Source organism: Hemitrygon akajei, chromosome 27 (genome assembly GCF_048418815.1).
Source record: "Hemitrygon akajei chromosome 27, sHemAka1.3, whole genome shotgun sequence".
Classification (NCBI taxonomy): domain Eukaryota; kingdom Metazoa; phylum Chordata; class Chondrichthyes; order Myliobatiformes; family Dasyatidae; genus Hemitrygon; species Hemitrygon akajei.
Genome location: NC_133150.1, coordinates 50190849 through 50216045, shown reverse-complemented (window position 1 = coordinate 50216045; position 25197 = coordinate 50190849). Strand labels below are relative to the sequence as shown.

At 46.2% G+C, this 25197-nt stretch overlaps 1 protein-coding gene across 4 annotated transcripts in view; it reads left to right on the top strand.

Annotated features, from left to right (window-relative positions):
* The window catches only part of plxna2 (plexin A2), a 574692-nt gene that overhangs the window by 408586 nt on the left and 140909 nt on the right, over positions 1 to 25197 (top strand). For all 4 annotated transcript variants that reach the window (XM_073030937.1, XM_073030940.1, XM_073030939.1 and 1 more), the window contains one exon: positions 19114 to 19265. In XM_073030937.1, coding sequence (XP_072887038.1) covers positions 19114 to 19265 — 152 coding nt within the window. The remainder of the gene's footprint in view (positions 1 to 19113; positions 19266 to 25197) is intronic.

Sequence of the window (25197 nt, the reverse complement as noted above, 5' to 3'; positions counted from 1 at the left end):
ACACGTTACTGGGCCACAGATACTCATCAGCTCTGGCTTAAGCCACAGCTTATCTTTCATCTTTACATTGTCACCCAAAGAAAATAACTCAATAAATACTGCACAGGACAAGGGAGCACAGTTTAAAAGGTACATACAGTGTAATACCGTGCATTTGATTCGCCCTGCTATTCATTTCAATTCATTAATGCACCTACAAATGATCAGTTTCTGTTCTGGAGTTTAATATTGTGCTGAAACTTTCCTCATCACCTGAAAATTCTTCAACAGAATGCTGGACCTCTCTTCATGGAAGCTGACGCACCTGAATCAGAATCAGGTTTATACTTATTTAGTATAAATAAATATCAAATATAACCAGAGGCAGTGTGGCACGTCGTCTAGGCTGGAGTCGTCGCTGCCCTGCCAGTGTTCACTGGGCAGAAGTCAAGCTGCAGATTTCCGTGGCATTCGTGGACTCAGGGTCCGGACTATTTTTATTTTGTGTGGCTATTTTTTTTACTGATATCTTACACATGCTCACTATCTTGTTTGTGCTATGTGTGCTTTGTGCTGTGTGTGACGGTTGGTACTGTGTTTTGCATCTTGGTCCTAGGGTACCACTGTCTCGTTTGGCTGTATTCATGTACGGTTGAATCACAATTAAACTTGAATTGAATTTAGCGATTTAGCGCAGAGTGGGTCCTTCTGGTCCTTCAAGCCCAGCCACCCCAGCAGCCCCCGGGAAACCTGACTGACCCTAACCTGCTCTTGGGACAATTCACAATGACCAGTTAACCTACTCACTACGTCTCTGGATTGTGAGAGGAAACCGGGGGACCTGGAGAAAACTGAGACATCGCAGAGCGAGGACGTGCAGAGACCCACCACAGAACAGCACCGGAATTGAACACGCAACTCCAGAATGCCCTGAGCTTTAATGGCATTTGCCCTAACCACTGGGTGACTGTGGCACCCATCGCTCGCTTATATGACAGGATGCTGTGGGTTTGTGGCAGATGTACAGTAGACATGAAAATTACGATAAATTGCAAAATCAAACAAAAGAGGTAGCATTCATAGGTTCATGGAGCATTCAGAAATCTGACGGTGGAGGGAAAAGTCTGTTCCTAAGATGCTGCGTGTGGGCTGCAAGCTCCTGTACCACCTGCCTGACATTAATAATGAGAAGGAGGCATATCCCGGATGCCAATGATGAATGCTGCCTCCTGAGGCACTACCTTTTCATGCTGTCCTCGGTGGATCGTCCATGAGGGAGGTGGATCAGTCTACAATGAAGCCCACTAAATATTTCAATTCTCTCTGCACTTTAGCCCAAATGCTCAGCATCTGCAGCTCTTGATTTTGATTTTCTTTGCAACCCTGCAGTTTCTCCCCTTTCCTCTCCCTCCAGGAACAAATAACAACTGCACAATAAGCTGCTAATCAGGTTATACCAGAGGGCAGCTGGGTCTGTTGTGTTTTTCAAGGAACTTGCAGTTCGGTGCTGTGATTACCCCACCAGCACCCCACCTTAGGCCAGGTACCCGAGGGTGGGGGGCTGTGAGAGCTCACAACATTCCCCAAACAAGGATTACAACTGTTGTCTGGTTCAATCCAGGTACGTGGGAGTGGGGGGACGTGAGAACCCACGGTGTTCCCCAAACAAGGATTACAACTGTTGTCTGGTTCAATCCAGGTACGTGGGAGTGGGGGGACATGAGAACCCACGGTGTTCCCCAAACAAGGATTACAACTGTTGTCTGGTTCAATCCAGGTATGTGGGAGTGGGGGGACGTGAGAACCCACGGTGTTCCCCAAACAAGGATTACAACTGTTGTCTGGTTCAATCCAGGTACGTGGGAGTGGGGGGACGTGAGAACCCACGGTGTTCCCCAAACAAGGATTACAACTGTCATCCTGTCTAATCTCATCATCATCATCATCATTATGTGCTGTGTCATATGGTGTAGATGATTGTGGTCTTTATTACCACGATTGCTCTTGGCAAATTTTCCCACAGAAGTGGTTTGCCATTGCCCTTCTTCTGGGCAGTGTCTTTACAAGATGGGTGACCCTGGCCATTATCTATACTCTTCAGAGATTGTCTGCCAGGCGTCAGTGGTCACATAACCAGGACTTGTGATCTGCACCGGCTGCTCATACGACCGTCCATCACCTGCTCCCATGGCTTCATGTGACCCTGATCAGGGTACTAAGCAGGAGCTACCCCTTGCCCAAGGGTGACCTGCCTTACACTTCTTTTGGTAGAGACGTATCTCCGCCTTGCCACCCATGTTTTAAATATCTTGAAATAAATCTCTGGGTTGAACTTGTGGATGCAAGATGTGACATTTACGAAGCAACTATGATACACAGTGCTCTTCCCCCCTGTTCTCTGTAATACCTGCTTCCTAAAGCCTGGCTGATGAGAAGCACTTTAAAGATGTAGTCTTTTCCATGACCCTGTGACACCAGACACAGACATCTATGGCTTATCGATCAGATACCGTGGCTTCCTGAGTAACATGGAAATATGTTGGCGCCAGAAACAAAATAGCACTGTGGGCTGCCTTCAGCACATCCTCTCCACATCCACTCCGTCGAGGCCTTTCAACATTCAATAGATTTCAGTGAGAATTCTTCTGAATTCTAGTGAGTAAAGATCCAGGTCCATCAAACGCTTCTCATAAGATAAGCTTTTTATTCCCAAAATCATTTTTGTGAACCTCCTTTTGTACCCACTCCAATGTCAGTATATCCTTTCTTAGTTAAGGGGCCCAAAACTGTTCACAATACTTGCAGGCTGATTACATTGAACTACACACATTTCCCTCCAAGAGGACCTCAACCTTGTTGTAGGGTTTGGAGGCTTGCGTGCCTCAGTGCCCCAGAGAGCTAAGTTGGCTGGAGTCAGGGCTTCTTTTGGCTCTTGGTAGGGTCACCCATGACAAACAGGTCAGAGGCCGGACTAAGAGTGACCACCGGACCTCCAGGATTGGAGATTCAGCTCGGGGCTTACAACCCCGCCTGGTAAAAACAAACTGTTACAGAAACAGCCATGAGGAATCCTTCATTCAGTGGGCCAGTGTGATGATGGTATTCCAGAGTCTCCTGCTGGGACTTGCATGACGGACTGTAGTGAAAACCGAGTGGAAGCTAGAGGCATGATGAAGGAAGCCCTGAACACCACCAGAGATGAGGGGCCTTCATTGCTGCCCTGAACACCAGCAGCGTAACAGGCAGGCAGTAAGTATATACATATAACGCAGCTTACAGTTTGTGCTGTAATTGTTATATGGTTATACACTGAGCTGTAAATTAACCAATTAACTGTGACAGGTACTGCCCCCTGCCCAGTGTTTACTCAGTCCACGGTTACAGTCTCACTCACCCTATTCTGAGTTTGAGAATTTGCACTCCGCCTCTGGAAATCACCTTGCTGTGGTGGAATTGCGGGCCTTATGTGTAAGAATCTCACTTCTACCAGGTCCTGAATCAGCACATTAAACAGCAAGCAGTAACTAAAGTGAGAAACCCACCGAGAACATCCCCACAGAGTTTAGTCAGGTCATCGATAGGGATCAGGTACTGAATTAACACACAGAATATTACCTTAAAGGACAAGAGGTCAGGAATTCAAATCTCACAAGGCAACTGGGAAAATTAAATTTAAATAAATCTGGAATTTAAAAATGCTAGCAGCAATAATGGTGAGCAGGAGTTTAAAACCCCAGCGGTTCCATTAATTTCCTTCAGGATAAGATAAACGCGAGTTCGTTCAGACAGTTCAAAAGGACATTCCTTAAAGGGAAATTACAGGCTGCAGATTGTAGCGATCGTAGCTCAGAAACTGATTGAATAGTGAAAACCTTGATAGAGTGGATGTGGAAAGGATGTTTCCTGTGGTGGGGGAGTCCAAGACCAGAGCACACAGCCTCAGAATAGTGGGGCGTCCTTTTAGAACAGAGATTAGGAGGAATTTCATTAGCCAGAGAGTGGTGAATCTGTGGAATTCATTGCCACAGGCAGCTGTGGAGGCCAAGTCAGTGGGTGTATTTAAGGCAGAGGTTGATAGATTCTTGATTAGTCAGGGCATGAAGGGATACGGGGAGAAAGCAGGAGATTAAGGCTGAGAGGGAAATGGATCAGTCATAATGAAATGGTGGAGCAGACTCGATGGGCCGAGTGGCCTAACTATGCTCCTCTATCTTATGGTCTTAGAAGTATATCTAATAATTTTGTGAGCTGCCTACAGACTGACATTGTATATCGCCAGTGACATCAGGCTCCTGAACTTGCGTAGATAACTTCACTCACCTGAACCACAAGTTCAACTTTAGATGACTTTATCGCCAAGTTTGCAGTTGACTGGTGGAGGGGCAGGTAGTGTTGAGGAAACAGGTAAGCTGCAGAAGGGTTTTGACAGATTAGGAGAAAGTGGCAGATGAAATACAATGTTGGAAAATGCATGGTCATGCACTTTGATAGAACAACAGACTATTTTCTAAACAGAGAGAAAATACAGAAATCTGAGGTGCAGAGGAACCCGGGAGTCCTTGTACAGAACAATCTAAAGATTAACTTACAGGTAGAGTCAGTGGAGAGGAAGGCAAATGAAACGTTAGCATTCATTTCAAGGGGTCTAGAATACAAGAGTAGGGATGTGATGCTGAGGCTTTATAAGGAGCTGGTGAGGACTCACCTTTAATATTATGAACAGTTTTGGATTCTTCATCCAAGAAAAGATGTGCTGGCATTGGAGAGGGTTCAGAGGAGGTTCACAAGGATGATTCCAGGAATGAAAGGGTTTTCATACGAGGAACATTTGATAGCTCTGGGTCTGTGCTCACTGGGATTTAGAAGGATAAAGTGGGTTCTCATTGAAGGCTTTCGAAAGTTGAAAGGCCTAGACATGGTAGATGTGGAAAGGATGTTTCCCATGTGACCATAGGATACGGGAGCAGAATTAAGCCATTCAGTCCATCGAGTCTGCTCCACCATTCCATCATGGCTGACCCTGGATCCCACTCAACCCCATACACCTGCCTTCTCGCCATATCCTTTGATGCCCTGATTGATCAGGAAACGATCAACTTCCACCTTAAATAGACCCACAGACTTGGCCTCCACCACAGTCTGTGACAGCATTCCACAGATTTACTACTGTTGGGTAAAAAAAGATTCCTTCTTACCTCTGTTCTAAAGGGACACCCCTCTAGTTCTGGATACCCCCACCAAAGGAAACATCCTCTCCACATCCACCCTATCTAGTCCTTTCAACATTCAGCAGGTTTCAGTGAGATCCCCCGCATTCTTCTAAATTCCGGTGATTACAGGCCCAAAGTTGCCAAATGCTCCTCATATCTTAATCCCTTCCTTTCCAGAACCATCCTCGTGAACCTCCTCTGGATTCTGTCCAATAGTAACACATCCTTTCTGAGATAAGGAGCCCAAACTGTTGACAATACCCCAAGTGCAGCCTGACTAGAGTCTTATAAAGCTTCAGCATTATCTCCTTGATTTTGTATTCTATTCCCCTTGAAATAAATGCCAACGTTGCATTTGCCTTCTTTACCACTGTCTCAACCTGTAAATTAACCTTCTGTCAGTCTTGCATAAGGACTCCCAAGTCCCTCTGCACCTCTGATGTTTGAACCTTCTCCCCATTTAGAAATAGTCCACACGATTGTTCCTTTTATCAAAATGCATTATCATACATTTCCCAATGCTGCATTCCATCTACCACATTTTTGCCCATTCTTTCAATTTGTCTAAGTCCTGCTGCAATCGCATTGCTTCCTCAGCACTACCTACCCCTCCACCTATCTTTGTATCATCCGCAAACTTTGTCACAAAGTCATCAATTCCATTATCTAAATCATTGACGATGTGAAAAGTAGCGGTCTCAATACTAACCCCTGAGGAGCACCACTAGTCACTGGCAGCCAACCAAAGAAGGTTTATTCCCATTCACTGCCTCCTGCCTGTCAGCCATTTCGCTATCTTTTCTTGTTAAGCAGCCTCATGTGCGGCATTTTCTCAAATACCTTCTGAAAATCCAAGTAAATGACATCCACTGCCTCTCCGTGTCCACTCTGCTTGCTACTTCTACGAAGAACTCTAACAGATTTGTCAGGCAAGATTTCCCTTTACAGAAACCTTGCTGAATTTGACTTATTTTATCATTAGTCTCCAAGCACCTCGAAACCTCATCATTAATAATAGGCTCCAACACTGAGGTTAGACTCACTGGCCTATGTTTTCCTATCTTCTGCTTTTCTCCCTTCTTAAAGAGTGGAGTGACATTTCCAATCTTCCAGTCCTCCAGGACCATGCCAGAGTCAGGTGATTCTAGAAAGATCATGACCGATGCATCCATTATCTCTTCAGCAACCTCCCTCAGGACTCTGGGATGTCGTCCTTCTGGCCCAGGTGGCTTATCCACCTTTCCCATGGTGGGGAGCCTAGGACAAGAGAGTACAGCCTCAGGATAGAGGGGCATCCATTTAAAACAGATGCAGAGTAATTTCTTTAGCTAGAGGGTGGTGAACTTGTGGCATTTATTGCCACAAGCAGCTGTGGGTGTATTTAAGGTGGAGCTTGACAGGATCTTGATTGGACGTGGCATTACTGGGAGAATGAGGGGGAGTGGGATTGAGGAGGGAAGATGAAGGATCAGCCATGATTGTGTGGTGGAGAAGACTCGATGGGCCAAATTCTGCTCCTTTGCCTTATGGAAAGGAGAGAAGGAAGAATGGCCAGGGTGGATGGAGTTTTAGCTACTTTATTGAGGCAGCGAGATGTGGACTCAGAGCCCATGGAGGGGAGGCTGGTTTGTACGATGTGCCGAGCTGTGTCCACAACTTTGTGCAGTTTCTTGTGGTCACAGGCAGAACAGTTGCTGTATCAAGCCGTGTCGCATCCAGGTATCTCGCTTTCTACGGTGCATCATAGAAATGTCCCGCTGGCCTGAGAGACCCATTGGCCCAGTGACCCCTGGGGTTCTAGTCCCAACCATCTTCATAAGGGCATTGGGTTTTGGCTGTGCAATATTCAGTTCCATTGGCACAGACCAGCTTGCAGAAAGATTTGGATAACATACTGGGCACTCAAGTGGCCAGTACCACCTGTGTCAGGGAATCACCATTGCCTGTAAGAGACACTCTGGCCTTCTGTCTGAAGGTCACAGCAGTAGCGAGGCCAGTGGCATCGTGGCTGGTTCCGAGACTCAGCACAGGAGGGTAAAATCAGGCACAGCAGTGGTGATTAGAAATCCGATAGTAAGGGGACAGACAGGAGATTCCATGGCCACGAAAGAGACACCAGGATGGGCGCAGGTGCTAGGGTCCAGGATATCTCAGACAGGCTGCAAGGGAGGGTGAATAGACAGAGGTCATGGTGCACATTGGCACCAATGACATAGGTAGAAAGGGGGAATGAGCATAGAAGATAGGGAAGAGACTGAGGATCAGGACTTCCAAGGTAATAATCACAGGATTTCTCCCTGACTTCCGAGGTAGTAATCTCCGGATTTCTCCCAGTACCACGTGCTAGTCAGGGCAGGAAGAGGGTGATAGTGCGGGTGAATGAGTGGCTGAGGAATCGGTGCAGGGGGCAGGGTTGCAGATTTCTGGAAAACTGGGGATCTCCTCTGGGGGAGGTACAACCTGTACAAACAGGATGGGTTATACCTGGACCTGAGGAGGCATCAATATCCTTGTGTCCTTGGGGCATGAGGAGGTTAGAAGGATGCCTTTCTCAACCTGATCTCATGAGCAATAAAACCATTCACGTGTACACTCAGTTTTACTATCTCTTCTTGCTGTTGAAAGATTTCCTCTGCAAATTAACACACGGCGTGGTGGCGTCATCGTTAGTGACCCACGCTCACTTCCCGTCCCTGTCTGCAAGGAGTTTATACTTCCCATGACCACGTGGGCTAACCCCAGGCACTCCGATCCTTCTCACATTCCAAAGAGGTACAAGTTAGTCAGCTAATTGTTCACTTGGCTGTATTTGGGTGGTTCAGGCTCATTCAGCCGGAAGGACCTGTCACAGTTCTGTATCTCAAAATTAAAAAAAAATGAAAAACACAGTAATTTAATCACTAAATAGCCATTTTCTGAAGGAAAGTTGGCTGAAATTCCCCCCACCTTGTTTACTTTAGATGGTTTGATGTTGGTCTGGTAACGGTTCTTGTTTTATGATTGAAGTTCACTTGTATTTGAGATTGAGTTCCCAGCTGCCTCTAAACAAAGGCTGTTTGGAGATTCTCTGCTGGTAGGTTCAAGCTGGTGTGATTTTCTGATGAAGCAGTGGTTTGAAACAAAAACTAATGGTTTACTGAAGTTAATGTGATTCATGAATCCACGGGAAGTCAGGCATGATCCTAATTAAGCGAGAACCTGAGTAAATTTTAGCACCTTCCTTATGAATGCAGGCAACTCCCCGAAGCAGTGACCCTTGGACTGCTGAGGTTTGCTGAATTCCAGCTCACTGCAGTACATTGAAAAGTGCCGTTTCATTTCAAACCCCAGAGTACATTTCTCGTACTCTCGGTGTTTTCCCCTCCCAGCTCTTCCGGCCTTTCTCCTGACTGCTGGTAGTCAAACCGGCTACTCTTTGCTGCAGAGACTCCGGTTGCCGTTTCAGAGTGCGGTTTACCATTGACATTTCCGAATATTTAAGGCACCATCATTAGAAGCCATAAAGGTCTGTAATCCCACAGTGATTCCGACTTGGTATTCACAGCAGCTGGTTGAACTATTGTACGCGCTGTGGCAGGGATATGCCCATCAGGAGAGTATCAAAAATTAGCAATTCAGATGACTAACAAATGTTATAACGTGTATATCACCTGAATCACAAAGATGGCGTGCCACTGGCTCTACTTAATTGGGCGATTGAGGGGATTCGGTTTGTCATAAAGACACTTGAAAATTTCTACGGATGTACCTGCAGAGAGCATTTTGACTGACTTCATCTCCGTCTGGTATGGTGGCTCTGATGCACAAGACTGCAAGAGAGTGCGCAGGGTTGTAGGCTCAGCCATTTCCATCGCAGGTACGGCCTTCTCCACCATGGAGGATGTCTTCAAAAGGTGGTTCCTCAATAAATTTTCATTGGGCAGAAGGTACAGGAGCCTGAAGACACACACTAACAGTTTAGAAACAGCTTATTTCCTTCTGCCATCAGAATTCTAATCAGTCTTGAACCCATGAACACTACCCCATTATTCGATTTGTTTTGCATTATGCATTTATTATGTAATTTAATTTTAATGTTATGTTTTTGCACTGCACTGCAGCTTAGCAACAAATTTCACTCCATAATAATTGGTGACAGTAAACCTGTCAACTTCTGATCAAGATGGCGGAAAGCTGCAGTCGCCATCGAGGTTGTGGCTCAGTTGTTTTTTAGGTTGTAAGGATGGCTTTGGGGACAGAGAGGGGAATTAGGAGGTAGGTTAGGATTTAGGGACAGGGATGTGGGGAATTGGAGTTTCTTGCATGCAGGAGGCACAATGGCTACTGACCTCCCTCAGTATGCGAATTGGCAACACCAGAGAGTGAGGCCTAGGGGTCTTATTGGGGGTTGGGGTCCTATTATCAGCAAGTCTGGAGATGAAGGCCTGTCTGCAAATCCAAAGTTGAACTCGATTTCCTGCAAATCCAATGTTGAACCCCGATGACTGCAAATCCAGTGTCAAACCCAATGTCTGCAAATCCAGTGTCAAACTCAATTGTCTGCAAATCCAATGTCAAACCCAATGTCAAACTCGATTGTCTGCAAATCCAGTGTCAAAATCAATTGTCTGCAAATCCAATGTCAAACCCAATGTCAAACTCGATTGTCTGCAAATCCAGTGTCAAACTCGATTGTCTGCAAATCCAGTGTCAAACTCGATTGTCTGCAAATCCAGTGTCAAACTCGATTGTCTGCAAATCCAATGTCAAACCCAATGTCAAACTCGATTGTCTGCAAATCCAGTGTCAAACCCAATGTCAAACTCGATTGTCTGCAAATCCAGTGTCAAACTCGATTGTCTGCAAATCCAATGTCAAACCCAATGTCAAACTCGATTGTCTGCAAATCCAGTGTCAAACCCAATGTCAAACTCGATTGTCTGCAAATCCAGTGTCAAACCCAATGTCAAACTCGATTGTCTGCAAATCCAGTGTCAAACCCAATGTCTACAAATCCAGTGTCAAACTCAATTGTCTGCAAATCCAATGTCAAACCCAATGTCAAACTCGATTGTCTGCAAATCCAATATCAAACCCAATGTCTACAAATCCAGTGTCAAACTCGACTGTCTGCAAATCCAATGTCAAACTCGATTGTCTGCAAATCCAGTGTCAAACCCAATGTCAAACTCGATTGTCTGCAAATCCAATGTCAAACCCAATGTCAAACTCGATTGTCTGCAAATCCAGTGTCAAACCCAATGTCAAACTCGATTGTCTGCAAATCCAGTGTCAAACCCAATGTCTACAAATCCAGTGTCAAACTCGATTGTCTGCAAATCCAATGTCAAACCCAATGTCTGCAAATCCAATGTCAAGCCACAACATCCTCACATCCAATGTTGAACTCAATAGGGTGCAGATCCAATGTTGAGCCCCAATGTCCGAAAATCTAGTGTTGAAGCCCAGTGTCTGCAAATCCAGGAATTGACTGGTGGCTGTAAGTTTTGTTTTCCTCTGGTTTTGTTGTTCTTTCTGTTGTTCTGCTACATTGTTCTGACATGCTACATTGGCACCAAGGTGTGTGGCATCACCTACAGCCTTAGATGGTCTAATGCAAACAAAACATTTCGCACTCTGTGGTAACTAAATGCAGGTCTGATTCTGAGCTGAGGTCAGATCTGATAGAAGAGATGAATGTGGTGTCAGGGAACTAGCCAAAGGGACAGGATATTTTTTAATTTTATGTATTGTGGTACATCGTGGAAAAGGCCCTTCCACTCTTCAAGGCACGCCACCCAGTAATCCCCTGATTTAACCCTAGCCTAATCACGGGACAGTTTACAATGACCAATGACCCTGCCAACCGGTACATTTTTTGGACTGCTGAGGAATCCAGAGCAGCTGGAGGACAGCCAGGCGGTCATGGAGAGGACATACAAACTCCTTACAGACAGTGGCAGAGTTGGTGAAGTTCACCTGTGCAGCTCAATATTTTAAATTCCCCTCCATCAGGTTCTTCAGCTGACACAGTAACATCTCACGAAAAATGTCAGCAAGGCATAAGGTGCTTAACACTGCTTCTTTCTCCTCAGATGCAGTCTGGAGTGTTGTGTGTAAAGTATTAGAGTGCCTGTTAACCCTGGCGGTATCACAAGCTATTGTATCGAGACACCCAGTGAGTTGTTAGTTAATGCGGGTGCCTGCGTCATTTGTTAATGGCAGAATGTGAACTCGTGGCCGGTTCCATTGTTCCACACCGATTGAAGTGTCAAGCAAGGTTAGAATCGACGAAAACGAGCGGGTATTCAGTGCCGTCCGCCCGCCTGCGTTTGACACTTCTCTTCCTTGCTGCAGCCGGCGGAAGGTGCAGCGTCCCAGGTCTGATCGTAGATGTGTGACTCACTTGTGGTTGCGGTTTGATGCTCAATGCCCTCAGTGCGGAACACTCTTAAGTATTTGTGTGACTTGATCGAGGCACTTTGTCACTGAACTGGATCTGCGGCTATGGCCTACAGCCATCGACACAGCGCCTAAATGGCTGACTTGGCGGCCGTCAGCTCCTGGGCTAGGTTTACTCACCTCAGTCTGCAGACTCACTTTTGGGGATTCTGTGGTTTGACGTTAAATGTTCTGCGTGTTCCTTGTTCGCTTTTTGCTCTTTGTGTGATCTGTCCTTTTTTTTCTCACATTGATGGTCTTATTACGTAGAAGTTTTCTTTGAACAGTTCTATGGTGCTTCTTAGTTTTGTGGCTGCCTGCAAGAAGACAGATCTCATGTTGCGTACTGTATACACACTTTGCTGATAAATGCACTTCGAACTTTGAACAAGGGGAAACATTCTCTCCACATCTACCTTTGTCAAGACTCCTCGGGGTCTAAAATGTACAGAAACTCCAAGGAAGCTGGAAACTGCTTCAATGTAGAGCATCTCTAATCCTTACGGAATATTCCTTTTCACACATGGTGAGGGTTACTGCCTGTGCTGGAACAAACTAGACTGACATTGCAGAATCAAAAATAAAGCTGATGATTCACTTGCTCTTATTTTTTGTTTGAGCTAATTGCATTTTTAATGTCCTTTTAAACATGTTAAATTCCTGAAATTCCAGGGTAGCACGGTAGCATAGTGGTTAGCACAATGCTCTGCTGTCTAGGCAACTTGGGTGCAACTCCTGTGAGGAGTTTGTACCTTCTCCCCACGTCTGTGAGGATTTCCTCCCTGGGTCATTGCAAATCGGGGTGATTGCTGGGCAGCACGGCTCAAAGGGCCACAAGGGCCTTTCTCATGCTGCATCTCAAAAATAAAAATGAAGTAAAACCTCTTTACAGCCAGCGCCTTTACCCTGGGCCGGAAGTGCCATAATATGAGAGAACATGATTGCTAAGTTATTGGAGGAAAGTACAGGGGAGATATCTGAGGTAAAGAAGTGGTCGGTATGTAGAATGCCCTGTCAGGGATCGTGGTAGAGTCAGATACACTAGAGAAATTTCAAAAACTTTTAGATAGTCACATAGATGAAAGAGAAGTGGAGGGCTCAGTGGAAAGGAAGGGTTAGATTGATCTTAGAATAGGTTAAAAGGTCATCAGTCACTACATCGTAGGCTGAAGTTCTTATACTGTGCTACACTTTTCTGTCTTTTGTGGTTCAATCAATTCCCTCTCTTCTCAACTCCAGTAGATAGATACAAGTTATGGTCTGCCTACCTGTACCTCACAGGGCAATGTGCCATTTCCATGTACCAGTCCAGTAAACCTCTGAAAGGTTTCCAATGAATTCACATCCTCTTATTGATAAAGAGACCAGTACAGTCCATCGTATTCCAGGTGTGGTCTCATCAATGCAGTACATTTCTGAAGCATGGACTCCATCCAGCATCCTCTTGACTTTCTACCATCAGGCAGGAGACTCCAATGCATAAAAACAAGAATGGTCAGGATGGGAAACAGTTTCTCCCCCAAGGCCACTGGGCTTCTGATCTCCCCACCACATCGCATTCAAAGTGTCACTGGTTAATCTGTTCCTTATCTCATGAAATTTAATTTGTGCACTTTGGTTATGAATGTGTAATTCATCTGTAGATTTCATCCTTACTTTATTAAGTTATTCTGTGAAATGTGTGTTACATGTACAACTGTGGTTTACATCCTGGTTCAGAGAAACATGGTCTCGTTTGGCGGTATACATGTATATAGTTAAATGGCAATAGACTTGACTTGACTTGACCTCTGACTTTGGTTTGCTCTCAGTGAACAATAGCCTCCGGTTGGTCTTTGTGTTAACTGGCAGCACCTCTAGACCAGCCATGTGTGTGAAGTGTGCACAAGGACACTGTGTCAAGATGGTCTGTTTCTGTTCATCGTTCCATCCGGATTGGGAATTACAGAATTAGAATCAGAATCAGGTTTATTATCACTGAAACTGTGAAATTTGTTGTTTTGCGGCAGCAGTACAGTACGGTACATAAATTATATCAGACGTTGCAATAATAAATATAAAAAGATATTAGTAGTGCAAAAAGAGAGAAAAATAATGAGGTAGTGTTCATGGGTTCACGGACTGTCCAGAAATTTCATAGAGGAGGGGAAGCCGTTCCTAAAACATTGAGCATGGATGCTTCTAACTAATATCATTTTGTCTTTTATTTTCAAGTTTGCAGTTTGTCATCTACCTGCCGAACAGAGCCTACTCCCATGTGGATAAGCAAGCCAGCACTGTGAGGATCAGGTTTTTTCATTTCTCGTGCCTTCAATACCATTCAGCGCTCATTTCTCGGGGAAAAGCCCCATTCAATGCAGATTGGCACTTTGATTGTATCCTGGATTATGGACTACCTGACCGGCAGACCACAGTATGTGCGGCTTCAGAGCTGTGTGTCAGACATGGCTATAAGCAGCACTGGGTACCCACAGGGGACTGTATTGGCTCCTTTCCTGTTTACCCTGTACGCCTTAGACTTTAGATACAACACTGGGTCATGTCATCTGCAGAAATTCTTTGATGATTCAGCAATAGTTGAGTGTATAAAGGGAAGACAGGAGGATGAATACAGGGCCCAAGTGGAGGACTTTGTCAATTGGTGCAAGCTGAATCATCTGCAGCTCAACATCAGTCAGACAAAGGAGATGGTGATGGACTTTAGGAAGATGAAGCCTGCATTGCTGTCTGTTTCTGTGGGTGGTGAGGACAGAGGTGTCAAGTCAAGTCACTTTTTATTGTCATTTCGACCATAAACTGCTGGTACAATACATAGTAAAAATGAAACAACGTTCCTCCAGGACCCTGGTGCTACATACTACACTAGACTGTGTGAGACAACACAAGGCTACACTAGACTACGTAAAACAACACAAAAACTACCCTAGACTACAGACCTACACAGGACTACGTAGAGTGCACAAAACAGTGCAGGGCAGCACAATAATCAATTAATAAATAACAAACAAAACAATAGGCACAGTAGAGGACAAATTTCAATATAATAATAAATGATGTAGGTGTCAGTCTAGATTCTGGGTATTGAGGAGTCTGATGGCTTGGGGGAAGAAACTGATGCACAGCCTGGTTGTCAGAGCCCGAATGCTTGATGGCAGGAGGGAGAAGAGTTTGTATGAGGGGTGCGTGGGGTCCTTCACAATACTGTTAGCTTTGCGGGTGCAGCATGTGGTGTAAATGTCTGTAATGGCGGGAAGAGAGTCCCCGATGATCTTCTCAGCCGACCCCACTATCTGCTGTAGGGCCTTGCGATCTGAGATGGTGCAATTTCCGAACCAGGCAGTGATGCAGCTGCTCAGGATGCTCTCAATACAACCCCTGTAGAATGTGATGAGGATGGGGGGTGGGAGATGCACTTTTCTCAGACTTCACAGGAAGTAGAGACGCTGCTGGGCTTTCTTTGCTATGGAGCTGGTGTTGAGGAACCAGGTGAGATTCTCCGCCAGGTGAACACCAAGAAACTTGGTGCTCTTAACGATCTCAACGGAGGAGCCATCGATGTTCAGCAGAGAGTGGTCACTCAGTGCTCTCGTGAAGTCAACAACCATCTCTTTTGCCTTTTTCACATTCAGAGACAGGTTGTTGGCTCTGCACCAGTCCATTAGCCGCTGCACCTCCTCTCTGTAAGCTGACTCGTCATTCTTGCTGATGAGACCCACCACAGTCATGTCTTCGGCAAACTTGATGATGTGATTCGAGCTGTGTGTTGCAGCACAGTCGTGGGTCAACAGAGTGAACAGCAGTGGACTGAGCACGCAGCCCTGGGGAGCCCCCATGCTCAGTGTGATGGTGTTGGAGATGCTGCTCCCGATCCGGACTGACTGAGGTCTCCCAGTCAGGAAGTCTAGGATCCAGTTGCAGAGGGAGGTGTTCAGGCCCAGTAGGCTCAGCTTTCCAATCAGGTGTTGAGGAATGATTGTGTTGAATCCTATGGAAAATCCTGGCAATTCTGGACTATCTTTTTTACCCTCTACATGCCACCTTGGCTGAACAGAGGAGCACGTTTAGTAATAGACTAAGGCAACTGCACTGCTCCAAAGAGCACTATATATGAGGTCATTCTTACCCTTAGCCATTAGGCTCGAAAATGAGTCAACCTATAGCCCCTCAGACTGAGGTAATTTTTTTTTAATACTTTTTATTACTTCTCTTCTAATATTTGTATATCTGCACACTTGTTATGCTACTGTGACACTGTAATTTCCTTTGGGATCAATAAAGTATCTATCTTTATCCCATTGTAAAGCACTTGGAACTACATCATCTGTATGAAAAGTGTTCTATAAATAAATTTATTTATATTATTATCATCATCTCTAAGCTGAAGCTGGTAAAACCTGAGATACAGGCATATCCAAGCAAACTCATTACTCAATTGCTTAGGAACTTTCAGGCGATTCCAGTGGTGTTTAGTATTGTGGCTTCTGGAGGTTTACATAGATATTGCTGTGTGGGCCTAATTGTTTAATGCTGTTCTGTAGTGACTTTGGGATGTTACCAGTTGTTCATGTTCCATACTCATTCAATTTCCTCTTTTGATTCGGCATATTTATGGATCTAATTTCAGTGAGTTATATGTGATTGAAATGGCTGCATCTATTCCGTAAATTGCACTTGCTTGTTTATCCTGTATTGTTGTATCCAGATGGTTATTATGCATTGTAATATCTGTAATAACGGATCAGTCATAATGTAATTTGTGGGACTCAAAACCTGCATCAGGCTTGTATTTATCGTAAGGTATGGTTTCTCTTATGAGATCGTATTTTAAAGCAAGTTTTTGGCGAATGCTTGCCACTTGATGGTTATCGCTAATTGTTATGATCTTGTACCTCCTCCCTGATGGTAGTAATGAGAATTTTCCACTTTGCTACAGGGTTGTCCATTTATCAGATATTTCCCCACTCACTGGACCATGCCCTCTTGGCAATTGATCTTCCTGTCTTGGTGACATAGAGCAAGTTGACAATTTGGTGCATTTACCCTGCTCACTTGTACACATGATAGGCGAACAGAGAGCCCAGCAGCACAGCCTGTGAGTGAGGAGCGGCTCCTCTGAGCTGAGCTGCTCTGGGCCAACCTGCAGTCCTTATCAGAACTATGCTTATCATCAGGAGTTTCCCAGCAGAAGGAATTGCAAAACCCCAGCAAGGCATTTTGATCCCTACATCTGTTTGTCCACATTGAATTAGAATCAGGTTTAATATAACTGGTATATGTCTGACGTTCGTTCTTATGCAGTAGCAGTACAATGCAAAACCTAATAACAAAAACTGAGCAAAAAGAGAAAACACAAGTGGTGAGGTAATGGTCATGGGTTCAATGTCCATCCAGAGAACCGATGGCAGAGGGGAAGAAGCATTGCCTGAATCACTGAGTGTGTGCCTTCAGGCTCCTGTACCTCTTCCCTGATGGTAGCAGTGAGAAGAGGGGATGGGGGTCCTTAATGATGGATGGCGCCTTTTTGAGGCATCACTCCACTGAGTTTACAACTCTCTGCAGCTTATTTCAATCCTGTGCAGTGCCCCCCGCCCCACCCCAATACCAGACGATGCTGCCAGTTGGAATGCTCTCGACGGTTCATCTCGCGAGTGTCTTTGGTGACATACCAAATCTCCTCAGCATTGGGAGAAAGAAGTCAGCTTCCTCACAATTTATCCAGAAACAGATTTCACAATCAAGGTGACCTGTCTCATCCAAACCAAACAACAAAATCAATGCCTATTTTGAAAACTTCTCAGCTGTCCCCTGAGCCTAATTTAACTTTTATCTCCCTTTAATGTCTTCCTTTCTTATTTATAATGTTTGGCTACGATGTCTGTGAAGATTGGGACTTCATTCCACTGTTTTGATGTGGGAGAAACCTTTCTCTCCACTCTGTTCCACACAACAAAAGCAGTCTTTGTTTTAGCTTTCCAGTTCCTGAAGAGCTTTGTAATCCTGAGGACGCACTCCCCAGCAGCTTTAATTCACTGATCTCTGGTCCCTCCGTTGTAATTTTTGTGTGTGTGTGTGTTACTGTTGCTTGGTAACTGTTAGTTCGACAATGCGGATAAGCAGAATGCTGGCATCGCAGCAAATTAAACACAATAGGTTATCTAGCCGCTATTTATCACAGGACTGTCAGGGCCATTTGAATCTCCGGCAAAGCTTTGCAATGCATCTTCAGCATATGCAGCTGGCATTACCCCTGCTCTGTGTCTCTGCTTGCCTGTCACAGTGTCTGCTGTTACATCCGACACTACCAGGTTTCAGTGCTCGTCAGCTACACTGGGGGGTGGGGGGGACCGCTTCGTCAACTACCTTTGCATCAGCCACCGCAAAAGGCAGGCTTTCCCGAGGAACATCCATTCCCATTCCGACATCTCAGTCCATGGTCTCCTCTACTGCCACAATGAGTCACTCTCGTTGGAGGAGCAACCCCTCATTTTCCTCCTGGGTAGCCCCCAACCTGATGGCATGAACATCGATTTCTCAGACTTCTGATAATGTGTCACATTTCCTCCTGCTCTCTTTTTCCATTCCCCATTCTGGCCCTCTCTCTTACCACTTCTCTTTTGACCTGTCAATCACCTCCTACATCTCTTTCTCCCATGGACCACTCTCCTATCAGGTTCCTTAATCATCGACTGTTTGTTCCCCTTCATAGATGCTGCTTGACCTGTTGAGTTCCTCCAGCACTTTGCCCTGGAACTCCAGCAACTGCAGAATCTCATGTGTTTATGAATTGGTAAATTGGATTACTATTGTTGCATGTACCGAGATACACTGAAAAAACTTGTCTTGCATACTGTCCAGACACCAATTCATCACATAGTGCACGAGGCAGTCCAAGGTAAAGCAATAACAGAATGTAGAATAAAGCGTAACAGCGTGATGGTAGCATAGTGGTTAGTGAGGCACATTACAGTTCAGTTCAATTCCGACGTCTTCTCTAAGGAGTTTGTACATCCTCCCTGTGGAATGCATGGGTTTTCTCCGGGTGCTCCGGTTTCTTCCCACAGTCCAAACGTGCACTGGCTAGTAGGTAAATTGGCCACTCTAAATTGTCCCGTGATTAGGCTTGGGTTAAATCGGGGATTGCAGAACAGCGTGACTCAAAGGGCTGGAAGGGCCTATTCTGTGGGGTATCTCAATAAATGAAATAAATAAAAATACAGAGTATGAGTAGTGTAGTCAGACAATAAGGTGCAAAATCATAATGAGATAGACTGTGTGGTCAAGAGCCCATCCTATCATGCTAGGGAGCTGTTCAATGGTCTTATAACAGCAGGCTGGAAGCTGTTTTTGGGCCTAGTAGTACGTACTTTCAGTTTTTTATTTTCTGCCCGATGGGAGGGAAGGGTGAAGACCATTAGTCATAGGAGCAGAAGAGGGAATGTACAATTTCGCGTACTATGAGGGGGTCAGGAGAGTGCGGGCTGAACCTGTTGCTCTGTTTCCTCAGGTGACTCCAGTGTCTGGTCCACGGGAAGGTGGGACACAGGTGACCATCCAGGGAATCAATCTGGGCTTGGATTTCCTGGATATTGCTAACAGCGTCCGTGTGGCGGGAGTCCAGTGTATCCCACTCTTGAATGGTTACATCATTGCTGAGCAGTAAGTTTCATCCACCTTTTGCAATGTACATTTATAAATAAACTTCTTGTTATCTGGTTTAACTCTCTTCTATGTCAAGAACCCTCCAAGATCATTATCCAATGACTTAGCCAGGAGTGCTAGGTTACTTTTGTGAAGAATTTATTAAGTCAATTTAAACCAAAGTCGGGGATTTTACCTTAGTTATCTGACTGCATCCAGGCTTAAATAATTTGCTTTTTAAAAAATGAATGATTAAATTATTGATTTAGTCAGATAGCAAAGTCCAAAGTTCAAAGTACATTTTATTATCAGAGTACGTATAAGTCACCATATACAACCCTGAGATTCATTTTCCTGTGGGCATACTCAACGAATCTATAGAATAGTAACAATGAAAGATCAACCAGAGTGCAGAAGACAACACACTGTGCAAATGCAAATATAAATAAATAGCAATAAATAATGAGAACATGAGATAATGAGATAAAGAGTCCTTAAAGTGAGATCATTGGTTGTGGGAACATTTCAATGATGGGGCAAGTGAGTGCAATTATCCTCTTCTACTCAAGAGCCTGATGGTTTTGGGGTAGGAACTGTTCATGAACCTGGTGGTGCAAGTCTCTTGTGCCTTCTACCTGATGGTACTCAAGCCAAGATCTGGGAAGTAGATGTTTGATTGGAGTTCACTGAGTTGTGTTCACATAGAGAGCGAGAGAGAGAAAGAGAGAATGCAGAGACAGGCCCTTGGGCCCACAGAGTCGGTGCTGACCATCAACCATTCATTCACACTAAGCCTACGTTAATCCCATTTCATTCGACATGAGACCATAAAGCATAGGAGCAGGTAAGGCCCATTGAATCGGCTCTACTCTTCCATGATGGCTGACTTATTGTCACTATCAACCCCACTCTCCTGCCATCTTCCCTGTAAGCTTTACTGCCCTTACTAATCAAGAATCTGTCAACCTCCAGTCCTCCACAGCCTCATATTCTCCCTCGCCCTATCACCTCCTCGTGGATTCTATCACTCAGCCACACACAAGAGGTAATTTACAGTGACAAACTAATCTATCAAAACACAGGTCTTTGGGATATGTGAGGAAGCTGTGCATCCATGGAACCCGTGAGGTGATGGGGCGATGTGTAACCACAAAGATCTATTGCACTCGAGATGGGCGGGTTGTAACAGCACAGGAAGAGTTCCAGAGATGCTGGACTGGTTGTCAGTGTGTCAGAGTCAGGTGGGTGCCCGCAAACACCCGTTCCCATTCAGATATATTTATCACATGTACATTGAACCAATAGTGAGATATGTCACTGTGTTAACAAACAACACAACCCAAGGGTTTTGCTGAGGGAAACCACACAGCCTAATATAGCATTCCCACAATGTTCAGCAGAACAACAGAATGACAACAGCACCAAAACAACGTACTTTCCTACCCTCACACCCTCACACCCAACTCCACACACCCTCACACCCAACTCCACACACACACCCTCACACCCAACTCCACACACACACCCTCACACCCAACTCCACTCACACACCCTCACACCCAACTCCATACACACACACACTCACACCCAACTCCACTCACACACCCTCACACCCAACTCCACTCACCCTCACACCCAACTCCACACACACACACTCACACCCAACTCCACTCACACACCCTCACACCCAACTCCATACACACACACACTCACACACCCTCACACCCAACTCCACTCACACACCCTCACACCCAACTCCACTCACCCTCACACCCAACTCCACTCACACACACTCACACCCAACTCCACTCACACACCCTCACACCCAACTCCTCACACCCTCACACCCAACTCCACACACCCTCACACCCAACTCCACACACACACCCTCACACCCAGCTCCACACACACACCCTCACACCCAACTCCATACACACACACACTCACACCCAACTCCACTCACACACCCTCACACCCAACTCCACTCACACACCCTCACCCCCAACTCCACTCACACACCCTCACACCCAACTCCACACACACACACTCACACCCAACTCCACTCACACACCCTCACACCCAACTCCTCACACCCTCACACCCAACTCCACACACACACCCTCACACCCAACTCCACACACACACCCTCACATCCAACTCCACACACACACCCTCACATCCAACTACACACACACACCCTCACATCCAACTACACACACACAACCTCACACCCAACTCAACACACACCCTCACATCCAACTACACACACAACCTCACACCCAACTCCTCACACCCTCACACCCAACTCCACACACACCCTCACACCCAACTCCACACACACACCCTCACATCCAACTACACACACACAACCTCACACCCAACTCAACACACACCCTCACATCCAACTACACACACAACCTCACACCCAACTCCACACACACACCCTCACATCCAACTATACACACACCCCCTCACACCCAACTCCACACACACAAAACTCACACCCAACTCCACACACACAACCTCACACCCAACTCCACACACACCCTCACACCCAACTCCACACACACACCCTCACATCCAACTACACACACACACCCTCACACCCAACTCCTCACACACATCTCCACACACACACCCAACTCCACACACACACCCAAGTCCACACACACACCCTCACATCCAACTCCACACACACCCCCTCACACCCAACTCCACACACACACCCAAGTCCACACACACACCCTCACACCCAACTCCACGCACACGCACCCTCACACTCAACTCCACACACACACACCCTCACATCCAACTACACACACACACCTCACACCCAACTCCACACACACACCCTCACATCCAACTACACACACACACCCTCACATCCAACTCCACACACACACCCTCACATCCAACTACACACACACAACCTCACACCCAACTCAACACACACCCTCACATCCAACTACACACACAACCTCACACCCAACTCCACACACACACCCTCACATCCAACTCCACACACACAACCTCACACCCAACTCCACACACACCCTCACACCCAACTCCACACACACACACTCACATCCAACTACACACACACACCCTCACACCCAACTCCTCACACACATCTCCACACACACACCCAACTCCACACACACACCCAAGTCCACACACACACCCTCACATCCAACTCCACACACACCCCCTCACACCCAACTCCACACACACACCCAAGTCCACACACACAACCTCACACCCAACTCCACACACACGCACCCTCACACTCAACTCCACACACACACACCCTCACATCCAACTACACACACACATCCTCACACCGAACTCCACACACACACCCTCACATCCAACTACGCACACACACCCTCACACCCAACTCCTCACACACAACTCCACACACACACAACTCCACACACACCCTCTCATACCCAACTACACACACACACCCTCACACCCAACTCCACACACACACCCTCACACCTAACTCCACACACACACCCAACTCCACACACACACCCTCACACCTAACTCCACACACACACCCAAGTCCACACACACACCCTCACACCCAACTCCACACACACACCCTCACACCTAACTCCACACACACACCCAAGTCCACACACACACCCTCACACCCAACTCCACACACACACCCTCACACCTAACTCCACACACACACCCAAGTCCACACACACAACCTCACACCTAACTCCACACACACCCCCTCACACCCAACTCCACACACACACCCAAGTCCACACACACAACCTCACACCCAACTCAACACACACCCTCACACCCAACTCCACACACACCCTCACACCCAACTCCACGCACACGCACCCTCACACCCAACTCCACTCACACACCCTCACACCCAAATCCACACATACACCCTCACACCCAACTCAACACACACAACCTCACACCCAACTCCACACACACACCCTCACACCCAACTCCACACACACACCCTCACACCCAACTCCACGCACACGCACCCTCACACCCAACTCCACTCACACACCCTCACACCCAAATCCACACACACACCCTCACACCCAAATCCACACACACACCCTCACACCCAACTCCATGCACACGCACCCTCACACCCAACTCCACTCACACACCCTCACACCCAAATCCACACACACACCCAACTCAACACACACCCTCACATCCAACTACACACACACAACCTGGGTGAGTTCATGGCTGAGGAGTCGGAGGGCAGCAGAGACCAGAAGGGAAGTAGTGAGACAGGGTTTCACTGAACCCTGTCAGCAATGTACAGTTAGCAAAGCAAAGGGCTCCTAAGGCAAAGGTCACCTGCAATCTGATAGAACGATCTGTGGTGTCCCTCCTCCTCCCGTCCGGATTTAATAAAAGGCGATTTCTGAGCTTATAAGGATCCTAATTGAAGATCTTTGATTAGAACATAGAACAGTACAGCACAGGGACAGGCCATTCAGCCCACAACATTGTGCCAAACCAGCTAGAAAGCAAATCAAAAACACCCAAACACTAATCCTTCCTACCTACACCACGTCCCTATCCCTCCACCTTACTTACATCCACGTGCCTATCCAAACACCTGTTAAAAGCCTCTGATGTATTTGCCTCACCACCATACCCTACCAGGCAGTGCATTTCATTCACTCTCTGAGTGAAAAACTTACCCTTCACACTCCCCTTGAACCCCTCACCTTCAATGCGTGCCCTCTGGTAATAGACATTTCAACCCTACGAAACGGATACTCTCTGCACTATATTTATGCCTGTCACAAACTTGCAAGCCTTTATCAGATCTCCCCTCAGCCTCGGAACTCCAGAGAAAACAACCAAAGTTTATCCAGCCTCTCGTGATAGCACGCGCCCCCTGAACCCGGCAGCATCCAGGGCAACCTCTTCTTCAGCCTCTCCAAAGCTTCAGTATCCTCCCTATAGTGAGGCAACCAGAATTGCATAGAATACTCCAGATGTGGCCTAACCAGAGTTGTATAAAGTTGCAACAGAACCTCCTGACTTTTGAACTCAATGCTTCCATAAAAGCAAGCAACACAAGGAACTTTTTCACTCTGGGTAGTGGCTCTTTGCTCCAAGGGTAATGAATACTTTACCATGGACCTTGGCGTTTGTGAAGTCAGTGTGAAACAGGCTGATGTTAAGGATGTGCTGGAACTTCTGAAAAACGTTAGGATATTTAAGTCCCTGGGGCTAAATGGGATATGACCCAGGTTACTACAGGAAGCATGGGAATAGATTGCTGTGCCTTTGGTGATGATCTTTGTGTCTTCACTGGCCACAGGACTAGTACCTGCTGGAATGTTTGGATATGTTCCAGTTGGGGAAGGAGGGAGGGAGGGAGAGAGGGAGAGAGAGAGAGAGGGGGCGGGGAGGAGAGAGAGAGAGAGAGAGAGAGAGACTGAAGCAAGTCAACAGTTCACTAACTTCAATGAGAACTGTTGCAGAATTTTAAGGAAAGGGAAAACAATAAAAGCTAGGCCAACAGGACCGTTAGCTAAAGCTCTCAAACTGAAAGTAAAATGCCAACTCCAGGGATGAAAGCAATATCTAATTACTAAATGAAAATTACTCCTTTCCAGCATCAGTCGAGACAGTAGTTTGCTTTCCCAGACAAGGGTGAGGGGGGTAGGGAGCATAACGTTGCAGTGCTCTCGCTCAAATCTCAACAAAAAGGTTAAATATCACCAAAATAAAAGCTGGAACGTGTGTATTTGTGAACACAGTTGTCTAACCTCTTGCACTGTTCACCTGCCTGGGCACATCGACCACATGGCAGAGTCTATGGTTCTGATAAATGTTATTCCTTTCTTCAAGTCAGGGTGAGGAATAACCCTTGGAATTATAGATCAGTGAGATGTACTTCAGTGATGAGCAAATTATTGGAGAGGATTCTTTG